The sequence below is a fragment of the Lathyrus oleraceus genome, chromosome 4 (assembly GCF_024323335.1).
Source record: "Lathyrus oleraceus cultivar Zhongwan6 chromosome 4, CAAS_Psat_ZW6_1.0, whole genome shotgun sequence".
Classification (NCBI taxonomy): Eukaryota; Viridiplantae; Streptophyta; class Magnoliopsida; order Fabales; family Fabaceae; genus Lathyrus; species Lathyrus oleraceus.
The window spans coordinates 378,328,307-378,349,297 of NC_066582.1; the positions used below are offsets into that span (position 1 = coordinate 378,328,307).

At 34.2% G+C, this 20,991-nt stretch overlaps 2 protein-coding genes across 3 annotated transcripts; one reads left to right on the forward strand and one right to left on the reverse strand.

Annotated features, from left to right (window-relative positions):
- Window positions 1-11,526: 11,526 nt before the first annotated feature.
- Window positions 11,527-19,445, forward strand: LOC127075550 (vacuolar protein sorting-associated protein 36). Of its 2 annotated transcripts, XM_051017011.1 has the most exons (9): window positions 11,527-12,316; window positions 14,381-14,584; window positions 15,338-15,431; window positions 15,534-15,591; window positions 15,791-15,860; window positions 16,101-16,236; window positions 16,312-16,396; window positions 17,284-17,365; window positions 19,247-19,445. In XM_051017011.1, the coding sequence occupies exons 1-8, from the start codon at window positions 11,675-11,677 to the stop codon at window positions 17,339-17,341; spliced, it is 1,347 nt and encodes a 448-aa protein (XP_050872968.1). In that variant the 5' UTR covers window positions 11,527-11,674; the 3' UTR covers window positions 17,342-17,365; window positions 19,247-19,445. The 2 variants fall into 2 exon arrangements, with proteins under 2 accessions (XP_050872968.1, XP_050872967.1); XM_051017010.1 differs by lacking the exon at window positions 19,247-19,445 and having other exon boundaries at window positions 11,528-12,316; window positions 17,284-17,612.
- On the reverse strand, window positions 17,540-19,785 carry LOC127075551 (NADH--cytochrome b5 reductase 1). Its single transcript, XM_051017012.1, has 9 exons — window positions 19,566-19,785; window positions 19,222-19,363; window positions 19,045-19,135; window positions 18,877-18,954; window positions 18,674-18,754; window positions 18,412-18,501; window positions 18,193-18,258; window positions 17,944-18,030; window positions 17,540-17,827 (listed from the first exon to the last, which is right to left on the reverse strand). The coding sequence occupies exons 1-9, from the start codon at window positions 19,726-19,728 to the stop codon at window positions 17,735-17,737; spliced, it is 891 nt and encodes a 296-aa protein (XP_050872969.1). The 5' UTR covers window positions 19,729-19,785; the 3' UTR covers window positions 17,540-17,734.
- Window positions 19,786-20,991: the final 1,206 nt, after the last annotated feature.

Here is a 20,991-nt window from a genome sequence, read left to right on the forward strand (position 1 = left end):
GGATTGATTCTGAATAATCCTGTTTCCTTGTAACTCTAAAAGTTTAATTTCTATCTCATCATCCCTGGTTTTTAGAATTCTAATTTCATTTTTTAAATTACTAATTTCTTCTTGTAAATCTTTAATAGAAACACTTTTTTCAACCGGTTTCTTAAATAAATCCATAACATTTTTAAATTCTACTTTGTGAATATTCTTTTTGGAAATATCATTTTCATCTATAATATTTTTAATTTGTCTCATGAAAGAATTCTTACTTTCTGAAATTTCCATTTTGTCTAATATTCCTATCAAAGTATTAGCTTGATTATTTGTTAAAGCATTAATTATTTTGTTGCAATTGTCACAATTACCGAAATCTAGGCCTAAACATTCATCAGAATCATCATCCGATTTTTCAGAATTGTCAATTTGATGTATTTCTTCGTAAGAAGATTCTACAGATGTTGACGACCCTTCTTCCTCCGAGTTTAATAAGATGTTATTAAAAGTAGCTATTAAACTTTCTTTTAACTCTTCTGAAATGTCTAAGTTACTCAGTTGATTAATTTTTTCTTGAACCTTACATTTATTAGCATAATGGCCAAAACGACCACACTTATAGCATTTAACATCTTTATCTTTGGGTTTAGATTTATTATTATTTTTTCTATAAGGTTTCTTACCATAATTTTTCTTGTAAGGCTTTTTATAAAATTCTGGCTTGTCTTTGTAGAATTGCTTCTTATGAGAATGGAATTTATTTCTTCCTTTACTAGCAGGTTTTTTATTCTTAGGGTTACTCGGAGCTCTCAAAGGAGTAGCTCCATATTGCTCGCAAAATGATCCCATTTCACGCCTATTACTAGCCTTTTTATTCTTGAACTTTTTTTGTAATTTATAATCTGTACAAATTTGTATACAAGTTTCAATTACATAATTAGATAATTCTCCAATGGTTAATGACTGATAGGGGATCGTTCCATTAAAGTTTTGCTTAATATTAATTTTTACCTTTTCTGCAAATAACCTAGGTAAACCACTAATAAATGTTTCTTTCCAATAATCTGCCGCACCATCCGACCTAAGGCATAGTTTAGATAAGAACATATCTCTATACCACCTATAATTAGACATGGTTGGACAATAAAGGTTTAGAAATTGGTCAACTGCTCTTTGTTGGAGTTTAAAGGGTTCTCCTACAAAGAACTTAGTAATAGGATATAAGAGGGTTGTAACACAAATCTCTTCGTTAGATTCTATTTTTATGGCTGAATCTATTTGGTATTTATCTTCTGAACTAAGGAGGTTGTCCCACCATCCTTTTAATTGTCCGATAAATCCCATAACTAGTATCTATTTAGTATGTTTATTCGTATTTCCTTTAAGTTTGAAGGCAGTAGCAACCATGGTCATGTTTTGTATTGTATCCAAAACTTGTTGTTCAGACGCACCATCGATATTCCACTCGACAATGGATTCTCCTGAATAATTATTTTCTATAAAACTACTTCTTTCTTCAAATTGCACATCAGCAAATGAAGACCTAGGATAATAGTTTCGGGTTTTAGGTCTTAGGGCTTTTCCGCCTAATTTATTCACCATATTGTCGTATTCTTCGTCTCGAGATAAAGTATTTGTCTCTCCTGAAGAAGTTTCTATGTTTAAGGTTTTTAATTTAGTAACTAATTCTTCTATTTTATGAGTAGTATCACGACTTAAACTCATTCCTTTCAACTCTTGGTTAGAAGGAGTATGGTATTGATAAATAGGTCGGGTAGGATCCAATTTATAGTCTTTAACATCCTTAGGTTGAGGAATAGAGTTTTCTATCCTATCTAATTGTTGGGACATAGTGTGAAGTATTTGGTTTGAATAGTTAATTTGACTATGCAGATTATTAATGTCTTTTCTCTGATCTACAGGATTAGCTATCGATTTAAATGGTGAAGCTTCTATTTCTATGTTCTCTTTAGAAAGGGTAATTTTAGTAGCTTCCAATGGTGGATGAACCGACTCTATAATTTCTTTCCTAGAAGTTTTCCATCTGGTACTTATCATAACATTAGCATCTAAGTACATCTTAACAGCAAAAGGGTTTTCTATCTCTTATTCTAGACAGAGTAATTCAAACCATGTAAAGAAATAGATATTAATTTCATGTGTTTCTAGAAACCTATAAAAATTTTGCAAATACATTTGAGTCTGATCTTTAGAGAAATTTGAGAAATACCAATTTCTCTTTTCTAAATTATAAATGGCCTCAAAGTCAGCTCTAATCCAAGCTTTGTCTATGACAAAGGGTTCGTCATTTGTAATAACACCTAGTATTTGGGATTCAGTTGGATAGGGTGACCTAGATGTCCTCTCAGAGTATAGCGGTTGGGGAATTGTAGCAATAAAGTTTACTCCTACAAGATTTACCCTAATTGTTGAATCAACTAAATGTCTAGCACTAGATGTTGACCCAATACTACTAGATTGATGATAGCGATAGGATTGGCTTCTATTCATCCCGATCCTAATAGATCCATCAATATCTTGAATAACATCTCTAATAGTTATGGCCTCAATCTTTTCAAATTTAACCACATCTTGTAATATCCATTCTTAAGGGAATTTTTCTATAATATCCGAAGCAGTCAGTATTTTTGGGGTCATAACATTGGACCTGCTAAGATTTGCTTCAATAATACAAGTTTCATTTCTTGGAGTAGTTTTGAGTGATTTAAAATCATAATTAACATTAGAGACTTTGTAGGTAATTCTACTAATAACGTCAATATTGGCAACTCCAGGATTAAAATTATCACTTAGATCTTGGACATATATAACTAATGAATTCTTAGTGAATTCATCGGCCAAGCTCATAGAGTAATTGGGATGGCAGTTAAAGTAGACTGGACCATCGTTAAGATTTGATTCAACTATAGCAATAGTTGAATTATGAAAGTCTTTAATTCTAGTGTCTCGAAGAACTAGCAATATAGGGGTGTTTAACCCTAGTTTATGTAATGGTTTTATAGCTATCTGAATTAATCCTAGATGGATATAGCGGTAACCTTCTCTATAATGCGTTTCTAATAATTTTTTATTTAACAAATTAATAGTTTCATGCTTGTTACAAACAGAAGTAGCAAATTCAACAGTATGAATAATCTTTTGACTTTTAAAATCAAAAGTACCAATTTTATATATTTCTTTAAATTTAATTTCTGGCATAGACCAGTTAACTAATTTATTTTCCATTTCCTGAATTTCTAATTCTTGGTTTTGGAAGGTATCTTGATCTAATTCAATTTTATCATTATTTAAGGTAGCAGGAACTAAGGTTCGGTTATTAATTTTACTCCGTGAACTACATCCTAATTCGCTAAAAGCCTTGATGATTTGAGACATGGTTTCAACACAATATTTATACAAATTCAGGAAATGGAAAAGTACAAAAAAATGATCTGATGCAGTGATCATCAAAGACGGTAAAGTACAAAAAAATTATCTTGTACTATTCTGTGTTGTCTAATACTAATACTGTCCAATCCAGTATTTATTATATTTCAATTCAAACGCACCCAAAGATGTTTAACACATAACACATGCTCAACATTTATATTAATTTCCTTCAAAGTATAAATCAATCTATGATGAAAATATTAAAAATATCAACAGTTTCAAAAACATCAGACATAATGGACAATAAATCATGAAGAAATACCTTTTGTTGGTTTGATATGAAATATCATCTTTTATATTGGATGTTATTGAGGTATTGCAAAAGTAATTGTATAAACCAAGTCTGTGAATTATTTCTTTCAACTTCAACCATGACAAAAGTAAGGAGACACATTTAATTATTATCATATTTACCAATAAATGCTAGTAATTGACATCCACACATTCCTTTTAAAAAATAACAATCTAATCCAATTAGGAGTCTAAAACTAATAACAAATGCAACTTTACAAGCCTCGAAGAAGACACACATCCTAGAAAACACAAGACTATCCACACCAAGTCAAGTCTGGATTATTATTATGTTTCTTGATTACTCCTTAATAGTTCTTCTCCATGACTCCTTAAATATGTGTATTGTTCTATGCAACCTCCCTCAATCATTACTAATACCCTTGTTTTTGCTCTATATGTACTGAGCATCACTCTCCAACTAGTTTTAGCTTCATCTTGCAATGCCATAAGTTTCATGTTGGTGTGTATCTTAAGAGACTAACACAGTTTTTTTTGCCAACAATTTGGTTTGCTTGTCGATTAATAGCAGTCATATGACATGTATGAGTAGCCTGTAAACTAACAATTTGATAGTAACTCTTGTTACTAAATTTCCTCACTCTTATATAAAGGGATATCCTTCCATACACTTGACAATAATTCTCTATTTCTCATTTTTTTTCTTTCAAAATCATATTTTTCTTAGCAAACCAGACATAATCCTTAATAGTACTTCTAAGAATCTTAATGATAGCAACAATTTGACTTAACTCAAACGTGACAATCTCATTATCTTCTTTAAATTTAAGATATTTAGACTCACTGTTGTAATTTATTAAATACAAGTGTGTTCCAAAATGACAAATGGTGGAAGTGAGTTAATGCTAATAAATGCATGAGATAAAGTCCCACATTGGAAGATTTACTCACTTTGTAAGTCCTTATAAAGAATTAATATCATTAACTCAACAAAAGGACAAAAGAGGATAAAGTGCCACATGAACACATATGGTGGTCCCAAGCATTATGCCACTTGTCCCAACCTTACAACCACTCGCCGGTGTCGCCACTGGCGACGCCGACTCCGGGACCGGGTCTGTGGGCGTAGGGCGCTAGTGGCGAAACCATGCAACTGTTGGTGAAACATGTTGCAGGCCAACCATTATGGTTATTGGAAAAGGACATTGCTTCACCAAGGGGCGCTACCTTGTGAAACAATATCAACATGGCCTATAAAAGCATAAATCCGGGTTCAGAATACAACACACAAAATCCGAAAATCCTCTAAATAATTCCAGACGCTCTTCGCTGCATTCGGGTTTTTGCCGGTCTTGCGCAAACTCGATAAGGCTGAATTATCATGGGTATTCCTGCATCAGAACTCTAAGACAATCGAGAGTGCTTGAAATACTATAAGGAAAGTGTTGGGTTCACGATTCAAGCCTGGATCCCTTTAATCTTTCCGGAATTTCTAACAGTCTTACAGTATCTCAAATCATGGCCATCGACGCTTCTGTTTCAAGCATCAAACTGATGAACCAGGACCTTGTTAAGTTAGATCGTTTCGATGGAACAAACTATACCCGCTGGCAAGACAAAATGACATTTCTCCTGACCGCCCTGAAAATTCAATATGTCTTGGATCCTGATCTGGAGGCAATTCCAGAACCAACTAAGAATGACACTGATGAAGTGAAAAAGGAGAGAAAGAAACGAAAAGAAGATGAACTGCTTTGTTGTGGACACATCTTGAACACATTATCTGATCGTCTCTATGATCTCTACACCAATATTGCATCCGCAAAGGAAATCTAGAACGCACTCGAATTCAAATTCAAGGCCGAAGAAGAAGGTACGAAAAAGTTTTTAATATCTAAATACTTTGATTTTAAGATGTTGGATTCCAAGCCAATTCTTGCACAAGTACACGAGTTACAGGTTCTCGTGAATAAAATAAAAGCCGTGAAAATTGATATTCCTGAAGCATTTCAAGTCGGTGCAATAATAGCAAAATTGCAACCTTCGTGGAAAGGATACAAAAAGAAATTGCTGCATAGTTCTGAGGACTTTTCTTTGGAGAAACTTCAGAAACACCTTCGTATCGAGGAGGAAATGAAGGATCGAGAAAAAATTGAGTCTGCTGGATTTGCTAAAGCAAATGTTGTTGCCGCTAAAGGAAAGAAAAAATATGATGGCATGAAAAACCATCTCGGCCCAAGGAAAGAACACAACAAGTTCAAAAATTCTGGCGGACCAAAAGGTACTAAAAATGGTTGTGTTGATTCTAAGAGTTGGCAGCAATTTTGGTAAAACAAAGAGTGTTCACAAGATGTCATGTGTGATATCTTAACATGAGATATCCTATGTACCTGTTGGAGTTAAAGAAGATATGCAAGCAGGATTGTTTCAGAATGCCACATACAAAGACAAGGCTTCTGATATATGTTGTACCTGCTGGGGCTTAATGGAAGACATGTTCATGCAGGATTGTTTCAGATGACATACACAATGTCATGGTATCTGTTATGGTTGTACCTGCTATAAAAGGAAACTGGATTATGCGGGATTTTTCCAGGATGTCAGACCCGATGTCATGACATCCTGTACACAGAATATTCAGTATTAATGTCTAGTGTTTTGTGCTTGCACAATTAATGGCAATCATTGGTTGATTGAAGATATGGCTAGCTGGCGCATTCATTCAGGGATTTCAACCAGATTTACTTATTTTCCAAGGAAATCTATACAGCTGATATAAAAAGATTTGATTGGAAAATATATTTAGGGTTTTCAAGATGTCCAATGTTTCTATAAAAAGGGACTTAGAAAACCTGTTTGTATACACAACCAAGACTGAGCGAAATTTAGAGAGAGAGCTAGGGTTTGTGTCTGTAGGTCATTCAAGTCATCCATTGATGATTGAATTAGACTAATTTGTCTTCTTGATCAAAGCTTTGAAGCAAGATCAAGAGTGTGTCTTCTTGATTGAAACTGTGAAGTAAAATCAAGAGTTTGTAATTGAAAAGTATTTTCTTTTCACAAGGGATTGTTGTTTAAGATCACGGGGTTGTGATTGTAAGGGAAGTGAGTGGGTTCTCATATCTAAGAATGCTTAGGTAGAAGTTGCACGGGTAGAGATTAGGTGAGAAAGACTGTAACTTGTTGAAGTGTACGGATAGTCTTTGAACTAATTCTATTATAGTGAATTTCCTTCCTGGCTTGGTAGCCCTCAAACGTAGGTGAGTTGCACCGAACTGGGTTAACAATTGCTTGTGTAAATTGCTTTACAATTCTGTTTATATTATCCATTGTGTATTAACAGATATCAGTGTCGTGACATTACCTTCGACATCTTATATCTGATACCAGAATTTCAGGTTGTTATGTATGTGGCAAACCCGGACATTATGCTCGAGATTGCAGGCACAATAAGTCCAAAAATGAGGTCAATGTTGTTCATGCCGATGATGACATAATCGCTACGGTAAGCGAAATAATGGAAATCAAAGGCAAAGTGCAAGGATGGTGGTATGACACATGTGCAACTGTGCATGTATCTTATGATAAAACAACATTCAAAACCTATACCGAAGTCAATGATGGACAAGAAGTGAAAATGGGAAATGAAGTGCGATCTAAAGTCGTTGGAACAGGATCCGTCGAACTCAACTTCACTTCCGGAAAGAAAGTCACTCTTGTTAATGTGCTTCATGTTCCTGATATGAATAGAAACCTTGTTAGTGGGGACTTATTGGGAAAACCGGGTATTAAATCTGTATATGAATCGGGCAAATTAATATTGACTCGTAATGGTATATTTGTAGGAAAAGGATATTCCGCTGAAGGAATGATCAAACTTTGTACTACCGACAATATTATTAATGAAATTTCTAATTCTACTTATATGCTTGAATCTATTTCCTTATGGCACTCTAGATTGACACATATTGGTATTAGTACTATGAATAGACTAATTAAATCCGGTTTGATATCATGCAACATTCATGATTTCGGAAAATGTGAAATATGTGTTAAATCAAAAATGATAAAGAAACCTTTCAAAAGTGTTGAAAGAAAAACAAACGGGCTAGATCTTGTGCACTCTGATTTGTGTGAATTTAATGGTATGTTGACCCGTGGGGGAAACCGTTATTTTATAACGTTTATCGATGATTGCTCTAGGTTCACACATGTATATCTCTTAAAGCATAAAGATGATGCTTTTAATGCCTTTAAGACATATAAAGTAGAAGTAGAAAATCAATTAAGTACAACTATAAAAGTACTTAGGAGCGATAGAGACGGAGAATATTTCTCAGCAGAATTTGATGCATATTGTGAAGAATATGGCATCATACACAAATGTTTTGCGCCCCGCACACCACAACAAAATGGCATGGCCGAAAGAAAAAATAGAACATATCAAGAGATGATAAATGCTATGTTAATGCATTCAGAATTGCCATTTAATTTATGGGGTGAAGCAATATTGTCCGCATGTCACATAATGAACAGGATTCCTTTAAAAACAACTAGTATTTCTCCAGATGAGAAATGGAAAGGAAGACCACCAAGTATTGGTTATTTCAGAGTGTGGGGGTACGTAGCTTATTACAAGAACATGGATCCCAAAAGGACAAAACTGGGTCCTCGAGGAATCAGATGTGCCTTCATAGGATATGCACCAAATAGCAAAGCATACAAACTTCTAAATCTAGAGTCTAATGTAATTGTTGAATCCAGAGATGTGGAATTCTTTGAAAATCTCATCACAGAGGATAAGGGACCTGAAAATCCCACAATTGAAGAATCTCGTGACAAAGATTCGACACGAATTGTTGAAACACAATCAGAACCAAGGAGAAGCAAAAGGGCACGAAAAACTAAGGATCTAGGACCATATGAAATCAATTCCCAACTCATTTCTCTTTATTTAGTTGAAGGAAATAACAAGAATGATGTTCATAAAATTCCTATTATTCTTCAAGTAGAAGATGATCCTAATACATATAAGGAAACAGTGGCTTCTAGGGACGCTTCTTTTTGGAAAGATGCTATCCAAGATGAAATGGATTCAATTATGTCAAATCATACTTGGGAACTAGTTGATCTTCCGAAGGGATCAAGATCCATTGGATGCAAGTGGGTGTTTAGAAAAAAGTATCATAGTAACGGTACATTAAACACCTACAAGGCTAGACTAGGAGCAAAAGGATTTAGACAAAAGGAAGGTGTCGATTATTTTGACACATATGCACCAGTAGCAAAAACTACGACAATTAGAATCCTGTTTGCACTAGCTTCCTTGAATAACCTTATTGTTCATCAAATGGAAGTTAAAACAGCATTCCTAAACGGAGATCTCAATGAGGAGATCTACATGGAGCAACCAGAAGGTTTCATGCTTCCTGAAAATGAACATAAGGTATGCAAACTTGTTAAGTCTTTATACGGTTTAAAACAGGCACCAAAACAATGGCATCAAAAATTTGACACCGCCATAATTTCAAATGGGTTTGTTCCAAACTCTTGTGACAAATGCTTGTACACAAAGGTGCGCGGAAGTGTTGTGATATTTCTATGTCTATATGTTGATGACATGTTTATCAGCAATGAAATGAATGGAATATTAGAAATAAAGAAATTTTTGACTTCCACATTCAAGATGAAAGATCTTGGACTAGTTGACACTATACTAGGGATCAAAGTAAAACGAAATAGTGGGGGTTATAAATTAATCAAACACATTATATTGAGAAAATGTTGGAAAAGTTCAAACACCTAAACTTTAAGGAAGTAAACACTCCATTCGATCCTAGTGTCAAACTTCAAAAGAACAATGGGAGAACCATGGCACAATTGGAATATGCAAGTGCAATTGGATGTCTAATGTACTTAATGCAATGCACCAGACCTGACATAACTTTTGTAGTTAGTAAGATGAGTAGATTTACTAGCAATCCAAATGATGAACATTGGAAGGCCATAACTAGGATTTTCGGATATTTGTTAAAGACCAAAAATCTTGGCCTTCATTATGGTAAGTTTCCTGCCGTACTAGAAGGATATACCGACGCAAGTTGGATATCAAGTGTTGAAAATTATAAATCTACAACTGGGTGGATATTCACATTAGCTGGAGGTGCGATTTCTTGGAAAAGCAAGAAACAAACATGCATTATTCTCTCAAGCATGGAATCAGAGTTTGTGGCTCTTGCGTCTGCTGGACAAGAAGCAGAATGGTCGAGGGACCTCTTATTGGAGGTTCCGTTAGCTAAAGACAATGTTTCAAAAGTATTGATACATTGTGATAGTCAAGCCACCCTGGCTAGAGCGTTCAGTGAAGTATACAATGGAAAGTCTAGACACATAGGTCTTAGACACTCTCTCGTGAGAAAAATGATAAAGGATGGGATCATTTCACTAACATATATACAAACAAGCTATAATTTGGCTGATCCATTTACTAAACCACTGGCCAGAGATTTAGTAAAGACTACCTCGAAAGGTAAGGGATTAAAACTCCTTGAATAAGGGTTCCGACAACGATAGCAACCCAATCTGAAGTTAACACATCTTAACCTAAGATTCAATGGGTAACAACAAGTCGTTGATTCAGAAGGTTATGCAACATTCCGCGATAATGTTGACGATTACAAACTGAGGGTTGAGTTTTCAAAGAAACTCTTAATGAAGTTTTATATCAAGGAGGATACGTATCTCAAGAAATAGATACGAATTGAACTTCACCTATATGAACTTGAAGATGGTGCCGTCTTAAGGTGAAAGTTGGAGTTTCTCTCATGAAAAAATTCATGAAAACAGGAAAAGCACATGGCCATAAATAGTGCTAGGCGAGATATGTAGGCGAAGAACCTCTAAAAGTGTGTGTATAGCAACGCCGATCTGATCACATGGGATAATGGTTCAAAGCATAGCTGCCTAACGTTCCGATTAGGCTTTGCGTTGTCTTTACTAAGGTTAAATTCAAATCGAAAGATACCTAACTGTATTAACACTTTTTGCTTTCTATATTCTGGAATTGGATTTGTCATTATTAGAATAAGTGGGGGATTGTTGTAATTTATTAAATACAAGTGTGTTCCAAAATGACAAATGGTGGAAGTGAGTTAATGCTAATAAATGCATGAGATAAAGTCCCACATTGGAAGATTTACTCACTTTGTAAGTCCTTATATAGAATTAATATCATTAACTCAACAAAAGGACAAAAGAGGATAAAGTGCCACATGAACACATATGGTGGTCCCAAGCATTATGCCACTTGTCCCAACCTTACAACCACTCGCCGGTGTCGCTACCGGCGACACCGGGACCGGGTCCGTGGGCGTAGGGCGCTAGTGGCGAAACCATGCAACTGTTGGTGAAATGGATCCCTTTAATCTTTCCGAAATTTCTAACACTCACTACTTTCTTCCCAAATGTTTTCATTTGGGACATCTAATTCTTCACCGTCTCCATCTTCATCTTCAAAGTTTTCCACTTTAAATAGGACAATAGAAACTTATTGTATTTGAGTTGAACTCACAGTTTCATATGAGAGTGACAAATCCCAATTTTCATCAATATCTTCAAATTATGATCCTTTACTGAATTATGTCCCTTTACTATAGCATCAACATCAGCATTAAAGTTTTCTTCACTACCTTCACTTTTTTCATTGATAATTTAAAAATTCATTAATTTATTTAACTGTTTAATCTTTTTGAGAGACTAACTAATTAGATGAAACAATGTTTTTAAATTTGTTTAAGTTGATTTTAATAATTTAAGAGTTAAATTAGTAAGAAAATGATAATTTAGAACTAAATTGAAGGTTTATTAAAATAAAAAAGCATTAACCGTAGTCCGTAATGCGAAGAGCGCCGTGACTTTCAAAGTTCACTTCGGTTTAACTCCAACTAATACGAAAACCTTCAAAACGACGTCGAACTTCCGGTCTTCGACGATGACCGGAAACTCCTTACCGCCGGTGAAGCTCACCGACAGTGGCCGCCCAGTTCTGATACCGAACGAGATCGAGTGCTTCTTCCTCTCCGGCGTAGACCTTCTCAGCGAAGACGAACCTAACACATGGTTCCCTCACTTAAAATCTGGCCTCCTCATCTTAACCACGCATCGTCTCCTCTGGCTCCCAGACGCGGCCGTCGCCGCCTCATCCTCCTCCGTAGCTGTCCCCCTTGCTTCAATCGCCCACATTTTCCCCCACAAGAAGTCTCTCAAATCGGTGTTCGCCTCCCCAAGGGTCCGTTTCCAGGTGTCTCCATCGCCGGAGCGCGGAGTTGCCGCATCAGGATCAAGATCGGTGGTTGCGACGGTCGTGGTGAGGGGTAAAGGAGACTGCGATGCTTTTGTGTCCAAGTTTTGGGAGAATTGGAGAGCTAGAGCGTGGGAGGAGTCAGAGAGTGCTACGAGTTCGAGTTCTAATGCAGCGGTCAGGGCAGCATCGACGTCTTCGAGTGGGATTTATTCGAGTGATGGGACGGTGAGGATGGTGGGAGTGTCGGGGATTTTGAGGAAGGAGCAGGAAATGTGGGAGAGTACTGATAAGAGTTTGCAGGATGCTTTTCAGGATTTGAACGCCCTTATGGTAACTCCTTTTTTTTTTCCTTCTTCCTATTTTATACATTTTTGTTTTGTTAATTTGATTCTCACTTTTACATCGGAACAAAAGAGTTATGTTTTAGGTTTTTCTTGTAGAAGAAGGAAAGTTTGATGTACTCAGTTGAGTTGAATTCTATTTCTATGTAGCACCAATACTTAATGGTAAAAGTGTGTCCTCATATCTGGCATTGTGTTTTTGTCCAACATTGACACTTATACGATAATGACAAATATGATTACATTCAATCACTTCCGTCTTTCCAATTTATTATAATGTTGTGTCTGGTATCTGAGTTTTACAGGTTGAATTGCATTATTTTTATTATAACTAGTTGGTTTTGTGTTTGATAAAGCTATAATTATTACGGCTTTAATAGGAATTTGTTCAGAATTCACAGGTTCATCGTTTTCCAATCTTTATGTTACAGTATGATTTCCATGGATCATGATATAAATAATGACGCCTTTTGATATATGTAACTGACTTTAGTTGGTGGAAAATGATTTAGTTTTTATATGATGTTAGAGTTGTATCGGACAAGCTAGTTGTTTTCATCTGCATTTTCCTTGAAACAACTTGGAACCCTTATTTTCTAGGCATTGAGGTCTCACATCTGTCTGGTGAGTCTCTAACTGCTCTCCCAATCCAAGTATATTAGAGACCTCCTTTCAAAAGTCAATATGGACTCTGCTAAGGAAATGCCTGCACCTTTGGTATCTAGCTTAAAATCATCTCAAGCGGGATCTGTTCTTATTGAGGATCCTTCACTGTTCAGGTCAATTGTTTGAGCATTGCAGTATGCAACTTTAACAAGGCCAGAAATATCATTCTCAGTAAAACATTAAACGAAGTATGTCAGTTTTTGTCCAATCCCCTAGAGGAACATTGGAAGGTTGTCAAAAGAATACTTAGATACTTGGGAGGCACCCTTCATCATGGTTTACTATTGCAAGCTGCTCCTATTCACCAATCTCTGTCCTTAATTGGGTTTTGTGATGCTGACTGGGCATCAAACCCTCATGACAAGAGATCTAATAAGGAGCATGCATTTACTTAGGCCCTAATATTGTTTCATGGTGTTCCAAGAAACAAACACTTGTAGCTCACTCCAGTGCAGAAGTTGAGTACAAAAGCTTGGCAAGACTATACGAGATAAAATTAGAAATGACAATATTAGAAAGAATGTTGGGGTAAAACATATAATAGAAAAGATGATGCAAACTAGGCTTAAGTGGTTTGGGCATGTAGAGAGAAGACCTATGGATTATGTAGTAAGGAGAGTAGATCAGATAAAGGCTAGTCAAATCGATAGAGGAAGACCTAATAAAACTATAAGAGAAACTATTAAGATAGATTTTGAGATTAACGAATTGGATAGAAACATGGTCTTTGATAGAACATTATGGCGTAATTTGATCCATGTAGCCAACTTCATTGAGTGAGATAAGACTTGGTTGTTATTGTTGTTGCTGTATTGTGGCGTAGTTTGATTCATGTAGCCGATCCCAGTTAGTGGGATAAGTCTTGATTGTTATTGTTGTATATGACTTGCTCTGGCCATGAGTTTGAAGGAAATATTAGGTGTTTGTTGCTATTTTATGTAGATATAAGATGCATGTTTCTCATGCTGGGAAAGGTAGCTTAATCCATGTTGTCAACGTAAACTAATAATATGGATTTTTGACATTTTATTTTTGTTTGTCTTGAAGTTTACACTTTTAATTTGTGTACTTGGAGTAATTTGAGGAAAATGTCTTTCCTTCTCATTTTAGGCTTAGTTAACTGAAATGGGAACATTGATCAATTTACTTTTGATTGATGATGATGAGGATTAATCCGGCAAATGAAATCTGATTTAATAAATCTTGAAAGTTTGATGTTAATTTATAAGAGAACTTGTGAGCTGAGTTTTACCTTTATTATGTGCAAACAGATGTGAACTCTTTGTTTCTCTGACCTGATTGTGACTACTGTAACTAGGTCTAGAAGTTATTTTGTAATCTTTTAGCTAGTTTTGTTTTAAGCTTTGGCTTAATGATGGATTTGCAGAGCAAGGCTAAAGAGATGGTCATGCTAGCAGAAAAAATGAGGCTAAAGCTTTTGTCAGGCTCAAATTCTCAAACAAATACAACTAATGAAGAAGAGATGGGTTCAAAAGAAGAAATGCAAGAATTGTTATTGAGTGTTGGTATAATATCCCCTGTTACAAAAGAGTCTGCGGGTGCTCTGTATCATCAACAATTATCTCGCCAGGTTCTCTTATCTCTGCTCCGTAATCATTCATTATTTTCTCAGTAATCAAAATATCATGTGAATTGTAACTTTGTTTTGTAAAAGACATCCTTTTAAAAAGTTCTCAATTGAGGCTTTTTGTGATGGAGCGTTTTATTTCTGTTATTTTAGTTGGGGGTATGGGGGACTCTCATATCTTTTATTGTTCATTGATTAAAAACTGTTGTGATTTCCGAGGCTCACGGGGACATAAGGTTTGCTAGTACCAAGAGAATAAAGAACCAGTCATAAAATATGAACATGTTAGAGATGAATGTCTTTGATGATGATGACAATTAAGGACTTACATGGAGCTAGTATCAAGGACAGATGAAGTTGAAGAGGAAAATATAAATGCTATGAATCAGGCCAGAAGAGCTAACACGAGCAGAGTCGGTAGAAGATTAGAATTAGAATTATCAATTAGAATACAGAAGATCTTCTTTATGTGCACTACGATTGAAATCGTGATGCATGCTGAGTATATTAAGAGCCTAGGAAGAGCTCTCTTACTCATGCTTTCTCATTCCTAGAGAGAAATATATTAGTGTTGATTTGATATTTTGCCAATTTTGGTTGTGCATATCAGCTGAGTTTTTATCACTTGTATGGAATTAGTGAGTAACCAATGATCTGTGCTTCTGAAGTTAAGGAGTTAATTAACGGTCGCTTGATTGATTATCATTTGATAGGTTTCTGATTGTTTAAATTATTCTAATATGTCCTTGCTAATAGTTGGCAGATTTTGTTAAAGTTCCACTAGAGAGAGCTGGAGGAATTATCAATCTAATTGATATTTATTGTCTCTTCAATCGTGCTCGTGGAACAGGTTTCACTACTTTTCCATCTGTGTTCCCTTAGACATGATTAATTTTGAAGTCGTCCATTTGTTGAATTAATTCTTCCCTTGTTTTGGTCGTCTAATAAACAGAATTGATCTCACCTGATGATTTGTTGCAAGCATGCTCTCTGTGGGAGAAGTTTGATGTGTATGTATGACATCATCTTCTATTTTAATTATTTCTGCTACTACATTTTTGTAAATTGTAGTCGTAGCATAGAACCAACAAGAAGTGACATCAATTCATACTCCGGGATTCTAACATTTAATCCTTCAATGCAAGTATGCAACCCCCTTTAGGATTTGTTATATTTCCATGCACTGACTGTGTTATTTGATTGTTTCAGCCCAATTGTTCTAAGGAAGTTTGATAGTGGGGTCATGGTAATACAAAATAAGTCCCACAGTGATGAGGAGGCATGTTCATTTTATCTTTTCTTCTGCAGCCATTTTTATATGTTAAGTTTTATTAATGTATTAACTTGGAAAAACATCTGTCTTATGGCCTGCACAATATGGATTTTATGCTGTGTCGGTGTGTCCTAATTGTGAAATTGTACATTTATGTTTTTCTTGGTTTAACATTAATGTCTAGTTATGTTGAAATGCAAGCTGGTCAAATATGATTAATTTAACTAACTTCTGTTTGGTGTATAGGTTTTCACTAAAATTAAGGTGCTTGTTATGAAGCCTGATGCTCTTCGAGCTGGGATAAGTCCTAGTGATGCTGCAATGACGCTGGGAGTTGCCCCAGCAATGGCAAAGGAACATCTCTTGTCTGCTGAGAGCAAGGGTACACTGCTCTACTGCTATCTTCACTACTTGTAACAACATATCTTTTAATCTGATTTTGTCCAATCTTTCCCAGGTATACTTTGCAGAGATGTCAGCCCTGATGGATTTCGCTTTTATATTAATTTGTTCCCAGAAATTGATCGAGATGATATGTATTTGTAAGTGAACTTTCTATACTTGATATGTAGTTCTGTTTTTTTAATTTTTTTTTTTTGGTTTATTGGTGTTCTGGTCAAATATGTTCCTCCTTGAGCTAAAACCAATTTGCACTAAGACTGCTTTTTTCAGTGTTTTTTTAGTATTCCTTGTTCAGTTGCCCTGTGTTCTGTTTTATCTTCCCGTCTGGTTTTGTTGGCATATGATGCACATTTTTAGAATACATTAGTAATTTATTGAATAACTATTACATGTTAAATAATGATGCAAATGTATATAGTTTTCTAGAATACTTTAGTAGTGCATAGAATAAACCAATACTACTTTTATATTAGGAAATGTCATGAAAGTTCTAGAATATACCTCTCACATAAAATAGGAAAGCAACTCATGTACAATTGTATTCAAGCCTTTGAGATGTAATGTTTATAACATCGAGGCTTCACCACACTTATTCCATGTTACCAAATATTCTACGGAGTGTTTCATATACTATATTTTCTAAGAGGGTTATTTTTTAAAATGGAAAATGAGACAAACATCAAATTCTTCCACATCAAGAAATTTTATTTTTACTTTCGTCCCATTCTTGTTATAGCTTCATGTTTCAAGATTAGATAAATTATTTTAGATAATATGCAGTCTTTCTACTTGTAATATACAGCATTTGATTTTATTTGAGAATCGGTGCTTCACTTTTGAAATCAGTATCACCAGCCTTGCCGTTGAGCATTCTGCTTGGTAGTTACTCAAGAGTTATTGATTGATATCCTTTTCCTTCATCGTATTGGTTTCTAGTTTGACATTTTTCAATGATAGAAGATGATTTTTGTTCATTGATTGATTTCATATGCATAAGTTCTATTGTGATATATGCCATTTTTTGCAGAGTGAAAGATCAGGGGATTTATGCCTCATGGGTTAGAGCAATCCCTGCTCATGGTTAGAGTGGCAAGCTTGCCCATTTCAAGGTAATATTGGACAATTTTTTAGTGCCAGGAACTGGCCTGACTTGGCTAGTTTGTGTATATTTTCTCCTTTCAATCACTATATATAAGGGGCATATTTGGGCATATTTAGTGAGAATGAGGAGAAAAAAAAGGTACATACACACTCATTGACATTGCTTCAATAATGCTCACACATCAAAAGAACATTTAATTCATACGAATTTGGCAAATAGAAGCAGGATCTTAGCTCAAAGTTACATTACCTTCACTCTGATCAATAATTGTCCTTATTGGTTTTTTATTCTTGAAATTTGACACACATACAAATATGATAGTAAAAGGCAATAAAAAGTGTTGCAAGAATGTGAGAAAAATTAAATTGAAGTGTTATTAGAACTCAAACTGCATCTTTGATGTGTATCCAAGTGCAGCAAGATGAGTTGCAATGGCTTTATTCATGGGTGGTGGACCACACCTAAGTATCTGCAAAATTGGAGAATTTAAAATGTTTTTAAATTATTCTTACTAGATTGTGATGAATTTTTTTACAATACATATATGAAAAAGAGAGAAATTTGAGTGTTAATTGTGAATTAAACCTGGATATCCGAGGCAGGTGCTGGACAATGGTATTCAATCATCTCCTTTGATATGTACCCAACGCCACCATTCCATTCATTGGGAGGCTGTCAAGTGTGTGTTCAACATATATCAAACAATTAATTGTGGTCACAAAACTCTAGTACTTTATTTTTGTTTCAATTCAACTTAACTTTTAATTTTAAACGTGTATTTCATGATCATACAAATGAGACCAACAAGTTTAAATAATGGATGGAACAGCTAACCTTATTAAGAACATGATAGACATGGAATCTGTGAGGAAATGTGTTTGCAAAGCGATCAAGTTCTTCCTGCATTACCAAACATATTTTACTCAGAATTCAAGCTAGCCAAACAATTAACTTTTTAAATTCAATTATCTTACACTACTTTCCTATGCTAATAGCAGTATTAAGAAAGGAACCACTACACTACGGACATGATTTCTTAAGTAGGTAGGTTACCTTTAGTAGGATATCATCCACTGTCACATTGGCGTAAATGAGGTAGACTTTTGTTTTGTCCTTTTTGTTTTCTAGTATGGCCCTTATGAGCTACAACAAAAGATGAAAGGTCATTTTCTATGTACTCTCAAACAATTATAAAATGACCTCAACTACTGTACTACGCTGTATAATTATTAGTAAGCTTTTATAATCATGAGCAATCTCTTGAGTATAGATGAATGAATTAATGGTACTATATGTACTTTTTTTATATATGTACCTGAAACATTGGGGTAATGCCTGAACCTCCAGCAATCATTCCAAATGCCCTAACCCGGCCAACTTTGTAACTGAAACGTCCCTACGAACTCAGTATATATAGACATTATCACACTTACTTTTTCATGTATATGAAAATGAAAAAACTATGCACTGTTTACAGCTTCAATATTTTCATTTTGCCTAACAAGGTAAGTAAAGTACCTTGGGGCCCTTCACGGCCAAGCTGTCACCTTCCTTCATTTGCCTAAAATGGTGTGACATCTTTCCGTATGGGTACATCTGATATGATACCACATAATTGATGTACATTAGTATTTTCATAAATAATTTCTCTATAATTTGCCAAAAGTATATACATAAAAATTGTACCTTTACAACTAATTCAAAATAGCCTACATCTGAATCCAATGTGATTGGAGTATATGACCTCATAACTTCACCTCCTTCGCTATCTCTTCCTCTGCTCAACATTTATACAAGAAAATGATAGACAATTAATTTTTGCCACTAAGCCATTAAAAAGTAGTATAGATAATTTTTTCAAACCTGACAAGTATGTTTTTTCCAACAGGAAGACCCAATATCGACTTAGGAGTAGGAAGGGCAAATTTGAATCTTGCAGCATTGGGGCTGATCCGTGTCTTCTTTACAAGTTTGAATTCTTTGAAATTTTTTGGGTCCAGGGAACCTGAAATTTTTGAAGTTTAGATGGTCGCTTTGTATTTAAAGCTGATTATATAATAATAGTCGAACACCGATTTCACTACTAATCCTTCAATCTGAACAGACTATAATAATAGTCGAACACCGATTTTTTAAATATTAAAATGAAATATTGGAAATGATGAGTTTGAAAAATGTGAGATAATATGTAGTAACGAATAGAGGACCTTTGGGTTTCTTGCGGTAGTAAATATAAGCAGCAGTAAGACCAGCAGCAACAAGAGCAATGGAGGCATTCAATAATTCAGGCTCCAAGTCCTTAGCAAAAGGTAAGGACTTGAAAAACAATGTAGGGAAACTAAGTGTCATGTTGAATGGTAACTCCAACATTTTGTAAGGAAATTTACTAATTGGTTAATCAACAACACCATGCTTTATATATACATTTGTATATGAACATTACAAGAGATATATTCCTTAAACTAATTATTTTATTCTTTCTAGCTATTATAATGAAGCAAAGAATAATCCCAAACGTCTCAAGAAGGATAGCATATACATATTCTATTTGAATTTTACAATATTTCTTAAATAAAATTATGGATATATTCTAGTTGAAAATGGCCGTGTAGTAATTGGATACTTCATTACTTAGGCATTGTTATCTTCGTTTAAAGCGTTGGAAGATGAATAGGCAAGCACTACTTCATTACATCCATTTTAAGCAAGTTGGAAGTTGGAAGTTGTGTACAACAGATGTTAAAGAGAAATTTTAGGATATTTTTAAAACTTTATTGTTAAGAGAATTATAGGAGATTAAAACTTTAATGTTAAAGAGAATTTTCTCTTACCATGGATCCGTTTGTTTTGCCTTTTTTTAAAAATGATTTTTATAGTGTTATATATTTTAGTGTAAAAAAATTTTACAAAACAACTTTTCATAAAAGCTTCAAATGAAAATTTTGTTTGAATAGTTATTCTTAAAATGTTATTTTAGGTATTTTATCATTTTATCGAAACTTTTTTTGGATATCAAAATTTCAAAAAATCACTTCATTTTGAAGCTATTTCAAATAGTTTTTTCTAAAAATCATTTTTGAGATACAATTTTTTTAAAAAATTGTGATTTTGACTATGTTTTGATCTTCAATAATGTATATTTATGTTATACAATGAACAATTCAATCTTTTAATTTATAAAAAATAAATTTAGAAAAACTTGTAATATTTTGAAAAACATTTTTATAAAATCTATTTTAAAAAATACAAAGAAAAAAATTCATTTTTTTAAAGCTAAAACAAACTTGCCCCATATTTATAAGAAAAAATGATTTTTTTTTAGTTCATTCAATAATCAATGAATTTCAAACGCAATTTTTTTTTATAAATAGGATCAAATAGAGTATTATATGAGTACTACTCTGTCTGAATTGTAAACAAAATAAGATAATTTTTCATGCTTATTAAGAATGATAATTAATTGTATTTAATTTTCTTGATATCAAGTAAAATAATTAATCTAATTACTAATCTATCATTAATTAAATTGTCATTTTTAAATAATATTAAATAATTAACGCAAATATAATTTTTGAATAAAAACATTTAAAATGTACTTAGATTTGTTAACATTTGCTTATAGTATAAAAGTCA